The sequence below is a fragment of the Sinocyclocheilus rhinocerous genome, unplaced genomic scaffold, assembly GCF_001515625.1.
Source record: "Sinocyclocheilus rhinocerous isolate Xijiao unplaced genomic scaffold, SAMN03320098_v1.1 scaffold113, whole genome shotgun sequence".
Taxonomy (NCBI): domain Eukaryota; kingdom Metazoa; phylum Chordata; class Actinopteri; order Cypriniformes; family Cyprinidae; genus Sinocyclocheilus; species Sinocyclocheilus rhinocerous.
Genome location: NW_015646846.1, coordinates 1,553,676 through 1,561,313, shown reverse-complemented (window position 1 = coordinate 1,561,313; position 7,638 = coordinate 1,553,676). Strand labels below are relative to the sequence as shown.

The following is a 7,638-nucleotide window of genomic DNA, read 5'->3' as shown; positions in this document are numbered from 1 at the left end:
TCTTTCCGTTTGCTGAATTTAGCTTTAGTTTTATGCATAATCTGTTGTAATTTTCTCCCTGTTCAGCTGACATCAGCCTGGCTGAGTGGGGACGTAAAGCCATCGACATAGCCGAGAATGAGATGCCGGGTCTGATGAAGATGAGGGAGCTCTATGGCCAGACCAAACCCCTGAAGGGCTCTCGCATCGCAGGCTGCCTGCACATGACTCTACAGACCGCTGTGCTCATTGAAACCCTGACCGCCCTCGGAGCTGAGGTGAGGATGCAAATGCAAAACCATTAAAGAAATAGTTATTACTCAAAAAACGAATTTATATCTGCTCTAAAAAATATCATTTTGCGCTAGGCTTGATGTTATTAGATTATGAACTGTCTTGGTATGGAAAAGAACTGCATTAGCGTTCTTTAAAATGTCATCAAATTCTCAATAGCTGCTTTAAAATTCTCCTTTTGAGTAAATAATGACACAATTTTCATTTTGGAGTGGAATATTACTTTAAAACCATTTAAAAGTAGGGTTTAAATTTTTTAAATTCAGCAATTACTGAACGTGTAGTACTTCTTCGCTGCTACTAACAAAAAGTAATGCTATTGCTATATGGTTTTTTTGGGTCAGTAGCTTTTTCTTGTTGAAATAGATTAAAAATTGTACTATTTTATTAGTATTTCATATAAATACTGTTTTTTGAACTTTCTATTCATCAAAGAATCCTGAGAAAAAAAGTCATGTTTTTTTTGTGGGGGGAAACATGAAGCAGCACAACTGTTTTCAACATTGATAATCATAAGAAATGTTTCTTGAGCAGCAAATCAGCATATTAGAGTGATTTCTGAAGGATCATGTGACACTGATGACTGGAGTAATGATGCTGAAAATTCAGCTTTGATCACAGGAATAAATTACATTTTAAAGTAGATTACAATAGGAAACCGTTATTTTAAATTGTATTAATATTTCACAATATTTACTATATTTTTGATTAAAAAATGCAGTCTTGGAGAGCATTAGAGATTTTTAAAAAACCTTACTGACCCTGTATGCCATGGTATTCTTTGAAACATAAATACGATGTTTCATATTATTACAACATTATTCCGTAATTTTATCATGGTATTACCACAGTACTTTGTTTGGAAAGGGAGAGTACCTTCACATTTCTTCACATTTTTCCTACTACTAGATGGCTAACCTTGCTGTCTGACTCAAATGCATCGTTCTTCTTATCCCCTATTTCCTCTGTCAAACTGGAATTTCCCAGCCCAAGGCCATATTTTATCCAAAAGGTTATGAAACTAATGAATGAAGTCTGTACAAGTCACATGATCTCATTCCTTCTCCTTGATCTCTGTGTGCTCCAGGTCCAGTGGTCCAGCTGTAACATCTTCTCTACGCAGGATCACGCAGCGGCAGCCATTGCTAAATCTGGCGTTCCAGGTAACAGGTGTTGGTGTGCTAGACTGCTGTAATCCTGCCCACTGTTTGCTCTAAAGCTGCGTAATCTAATCTAGATAAGGAGAACTCTGAGTGCTCCATGCTGGGTAAACCTAGAATCAGCACAAATGGGTTTATTCTTTAGATTTTTGAAGGACTAACATGCAAGAGTGTTCAGGCAAAGATAACTTTATCAGCTTCATCATTCCAGCTTTCGGTTGATGAAAGACTTTTCCCAAGCAGTTTTTAAGCACTGAAACCTTGCAAGGGCTACAAGCTAAATGGTTTTTAGTGGTAAAAATGTTAAACCTTTTATAAAAGATTGCAAAAACATTTGTCTGACAACATCAAACAGATTTTTAGCCTGTGCTTTTCCGGTTTCACATGTAAAATGCCTATTTTAAATCTCTTCTTAGGCAGCGCTCCAATAAGCACAACATGCACATAATATTGTAATAACACATTAATTGGATCTGTTTTTAGTTAGATTCAATTGCTTGTCAATACTTTTAAGTGTAGAATGAATTCTAAATATATTTATAATCAACATGTCTCTCTCTTTGTCTGCTGTCTTGGATGGATTTGTTTTTCACTGATCACAGTGCATTATGAGATTGCCCTCTCCACAAAGGATAAGCCTAAGTGCAGTGCTGCCTAAGAACTTGGCCTTAAGAAGGTATTTTAGTTAGCGGCATAATTATGCTGACAGCCAGTTGTAATCGCTTTCGTGTCATGACTGTGATGCATTAGAATTCTGCTCACTAGTTCACTATTTAGTTATATTAGAAAATGTATTTAGACCTTTATACATAGTTTTTTTTTTTAGACTAAATTCCAGATGCAGCTTATAAGTTTGAATTGTTAATGCAGACTTATTTTGATTGGCAAAAATATAACGGCACAGTATTATCTGATATCTCAGTGACAGTAGCATGAATAACATGCACTACTGTTTAAAGGTTTGGGGGTCAGTAAGATTTGTTTTATTTATTTTTTATTTTTATTTTTTTTAAACGTCTCTAATGCTCACTAAAGCTGTATATATTTGATCAAAAATGCAGTGAAAACAATATTACAATTTAAAATATTTTCTATTGTAATATTTTTTTTAAAATGTAATTTATTCCTGTGATCAAAGCTGAGTTTTCAGCATCATTCCTCCAGTCTTCAGTGTCACACGATCCTTCAAAAATCATTCTAATATACTGATTTGCTGCTCAAGAAACATTTCTTATCTTATTCTTGTCTTATCAGTGTTGGAAATTTATATTTAATTTTCTTAATAAAAAAAATTTCAGGATGCTTAGAATAGAAATTTCAAAAGAACAGCATTTATTTGAAATATAAATCTTTTGTAACATTATAAATATTTTACTATCACTTTTAATTTTGAATAAAAGTATAAATATCTATTTTAAAAAATGACTGACCCCAAACTTTTGAATTGATTGGGTTGACTTGGAAGTAATACAGCGTTATCGCATTTCATGTGAACCTAATTAATCTCATTTAGAGCTTTTTTTTATACAGTCTATGATTTAGAGTGATGACAGTAGGTGGTTGTTACTTGCATCCATTGCTTATGTAACAGACTTTCTCAACTAAATGTTATACCTGCTAGTAGGGCTGCACAATTCATCGAATTTCTAATTGCAGTTACAATTATGGATGCCACAATTACGTAATCGTTCAAAGTGGCAATTAATCGTTCAAAGTCCACTTATGTTATTCTGCACGCTTAAGATATGTTTTTTTTTTTCTTTCTACATGTTATCTTAAGGGTTTTTCCATTGTTTTAGTTTTAGTATAACATTATAATACCGTTCATATTTTTACTTTTTTTATAATTTAAAGAAGAAACCAATCCGATGTATATTTGACATTTGAGGCTTAATACTATAGAAAAGCACTAACACAGTGTCTACACCGGACGTGACGGTTGTCATGTCGCGCCGCAACAGCTAAAGTCTGTCTACACTGGACGCGACAAAGAGACCATTGAAAATCATTTGAAATTTGTGTCAGTACGTCATAAATGGAACGCAGCAGCAGTTTACTGTCGGGAATTTGCCGCGCCGCATCCAATGTAGACAGCATAATAGGTTCTATTGTATTTTGTCGGGTCGTGCCGCGCCACTCGCGTCCGGTGTAGACACGGTGCAAGAGTTTTTCAGTAAGGTTTTTCAGTTGGTGTTTTCAGCTTGTTTATTTTCATATAAAAATATTGCATGCAGTTGCATCAAACAATGGTATAAACATCATTCAATGTAAATTGTGATAATCGTAATTAATAACCGCAATTACAATTTCAAGGGAATAATCGACAATTATGATTTTTGTCATAATCGTGCAGCCCTACCTGCTAGAAAATAATGCCACATTAAAACTATCAAAACTATTTCAAGCTTGTTGTGGTTCTAAAATGAGCAGATTTTCAGCTATTGACAACATTCTCTTCACATTGCACCTTACTCTGGCAAAGAACCATTTACTTGTAACATTTTTTTACTTGCATTTACATTTATTCATGTAAAATTAAATCACATTTATTTTGGGGATGTGAGGCAGGTAAATATGAAATAAGATTTTGGAAAATAATAAAATAAGCACTCGAGCACAAACTTTGCAAACCCAGTGGTGACCAGTTCATCCTTTTCAGGAATATCTGTAGCAGCCAGTCACACAATTATGATGCTTATATCGGTGTCTAATGTGTGTGTGTGTGTGTGTGTTGTTTGTGCTGTATTGTAGTGTTTGCCTGGAAGGGAGAGACCGATGAAGAGTATGTGTGGTGCATAGAGCAGACCATCTACTTCAAGAACGGTCAGCCTCTTAACATGATCCTGGACGACGGTGGAGACCTGACCAATCTGGTGCACCAGAAATACCCCAAACTGCTTGCAGGTATAATGTAGTCTATGTTTGTTCGGTCATTGTCTACTCACACTCATCATAACTGCCAGAGGTCATGAAGAGTCATTCAGACTACTCGTATAAGTACTGTTTGATTTCATTGCCTCAGTTACTATCGTTGTCTGGATTTCAGTGGCTAGTAATGACAGTACTTCTGGCCTGCTGATGCTTATCAGTGCTTATCAGTGCTCATCTTAGTTGTATTGTACTGCTGTTTAATGGCCACTAGGTGGCAGGCTAATCCATGATCAAGCTGTTCCATTCTTAACCCAGCAAAGCAAGCAAGTATTATAATATAGTACTCACAAAAGGATTCAGAGGTATTGGTTGTTTTATTTGACAGAGAGTGGAGGTCACGTGGCGTTAGTTTTACTCTATAGTGGAGACATGTGGTGTTAGTTTTATGCTATAAATGTTGTCAAATTTTAATAGGTCAGATTTGTGAGACTGCTCTTTTTGACCTCTGACCTTTGGTAGGGTTAAGTATCTGGGCTGGTAACACAAAGGTCAGCTCTCTGATCCTATGTAGGGGCCTGTGAACTGAAGAACTGTTGAAATAATACAACGTTTTTAACCAGCTTGCTCATGGATTCCTGCAGGTAGTGAACTGTAGATGGCACTGGATATTAGGCTTGCCACGTTAGACGGTGCTGACGGTAGGGTTGGGTATCGTTTGAATTTTATCGATTCCGATTCTGCTTATGATTCCTAGTTTCGATTCCAATAAGATAAAAAAATCCAATATAAAAAAAATGTAGATGTCAAACATTTATTCTTTTGTCTTTTTACAAAGCATTCTGTTGCAGCTGAATAACACGAGCAAAAATCAGCAGCCTACAGAACACTGCAAGAGGAATTTTGCCTATGCTTTAAAAAAAAAAATACCACAGCAAAAACAACTATTAATATAAATTTCAAATATTAAAGTATTAAAGACAAGTAAACAGTGAGTAATAAGATAGGAACAAACAAATCAATTATCAATATCATAAATAAATACAACTGAAGAAAATTTCAGGTACAGAAACTGTAATTAAAAGTTTAAAAACACTGCATAGTTTTCTTTTCATAAAATATAGATTAATCAATTAAAGTTATTGAATATATTCAGTCAAGATCAGTGAATGATTTTCTTTTGTTCTTTGATTAACATTAATGACAGGCAGCACGTTTATTAGGTTGCTGTCTCTTTTAACACCGAACGCACGCAGATCTAAAAATACTGTACATGTGTGTTTTCTTTCTCATCTGTTTACGTTCACGTAAGACAAAAACGGCTGTGTTTATGATGATATACTAACGTAGTGCATATTGGTCGACAAATATGAAAGAAGTCAGTTTCGGCCCGGAACAACCTTTTCTACAGTGGAAATACACGGAACGGTTCGAGAACGGACACAAACCGGGAACCCGTACGGCGACCGCTGTTCTCTGTGCTCGCACTTGCGCAAACAGGGCGCAAGTTCTTTCCGTTCCTGCACTTAAATCGCATGCACTTAAATATTTTTTAATCACATTAAAATGCGAACGCAGGAATCGTTAAGCAGAATCGAAATGCACGCGTCTTATCGAATACCCGGTTCTTGGAAATTTGGAACCGGTTCTAAACTTTCATCCATGCCGAGATGTCCGCCAGGCAACCTGAGACCCGTGCAGCTACCGTTGGATCATCTGGTTGAAATGAGAGATAGAGCTGTGTGTCATCAGCATAGCAATGGTAGGAGAAGCCATGTGCCTATAATGATGGGTCCTAGTGATGTAGTGTATATGGAGAAGTGGAGGGGTCCAAGAACGGATCCCTGGGGAACCCCATTGGCCAGTTGATGTGCTTTGGATACCTCTCCCCTCCAGGTAACCCTGAAAGACCTACCTGTGAGAGATAGGATTCAAACCAGTGCAGTGGAGGTCCTGTGACGCCCAGTGAAGAAAGGCTGGACAGAAGGATCTGATGGTTGGTGTCGTCGAAACCTGCAGACAGATCTAACTAATGATTTGAGATCAGCTTTCGCAATCAGCAGGGCTTCAGTGACCAACAGTCATGTAGTCTTAGTTAAGTGGCCATTTAAATCCTGACTGGTTAACATCCAGCTGGTCATTCTGAGAACACAGGTCTGTAACTTTCTTCTTCTGAAGTGTTTAGTGTGGTTTTTTTTTTATCAGTGACCCCACCTGAGCCTGCTTGAAAGCGTTGGGGAAAGTGCCTGTGAGGACAGATGTGTTGATGATATGTGAGTGCTGGTAGAAGTGTAGGAGAGATTGCTTGCAGAAGGTGTGAAGGGATTGGGTCTGGAGTAGGGTTGGGTATCGTTTGGATTCCTAATTTCCGATTCCGATTTTGCTTATCGATTCCTAGTTTCGATTCCAATAAGATAAAAAATCCAATATAAAAAAAATTAAGTCAAACATTTAGATGTCAAACATTTATTCTGTCTTTTTACAAAGCATTCTGTTGCAGCTGAATAACACGAGCAAAAATCAGCAGCCTACAGAACACTGCAAGAGGAATATTCCCTATGCTTAAAAAAAATACCACAGCAAAAACTACTAGATTAATATAAATTTCAAATATTAAAGTGTTAAAGACAATTGCTAAAAATAGCAATATCATAAATAGCCTACAACTGAACAAAATTTCAGGTACAGAAACTGTAATTAAAAGTTTAAAAACACTGCATAGTTTTCTTTTCATAAAATATAGATTAATCAATTAAAGTTATTAAATATATTCAGTCAAGATCAGTGAATGATTTTCTTTTGTTCTTTGATTAAAATTAATGACAGGCAGCGCGTTTATTAGGCTGCTGTCTCTTTAACACCGAACTCACGCAGATCTAAAAATACTGAACATGTGTGTTCTCTAACCATCTGTTTACGTTCACGTAAGACAAAAACGGCTGTGTTTATGATGATATACTGATGTAGTTTTCTGCATATTGGTCGACAAATATGAAAGAAGTCAGTTTTGGCCCGGAACAATCTTTTCTAAAGAAAGAAAGAAAGAAAGAAAGTGACGTGTGGCCAAGTATGGTGACCCATACTTGGAATTAGTGCTCTGCATTTATCCCATCCAAAGTGCACACACACAGTAGTGAACACACACACACTGTGAACACACACCCGGAGCAGTGGGCAGCCATTTATGCTGCGGCGCCCGGGGAGCAGTTGGGGGTTCGGTGCCTTGCTCAAGGGCACCTCAGTCATGGTATTGAAGGTGGGAGAGAGCGCTGTACAGTCCCCCCCCCCCCCTACAATCCCTGCCGGTACGAGACTCGAACCCACAACCTTTGGGTTA

The 7,638-nt window shown here is 37.0% G+C and overlaps 1 protein-coding gene across 1 annotated transcript in view; it reads left to right on the top strand.

Moving 5' to 3' along the window:
* LOC107708051 (adenosylhomocysteinase A-like) overlaps nt 1-7,638 on the top strand; it is a 19,808-nt gene that overhangs the window by 4,865 nt on the left and 7,305 nt on the right. Inside the window, exon 4 of the mRNA XM_016512198.1 lies at nt 4,185-4,337. Coding sequence (XP_016367684.1) covers nt 4,185-4,337 — 153 coding nt within the window. The remainder of the gene's footprint in view (nt 1-4,184; nt 4,338-7,638) is intronic.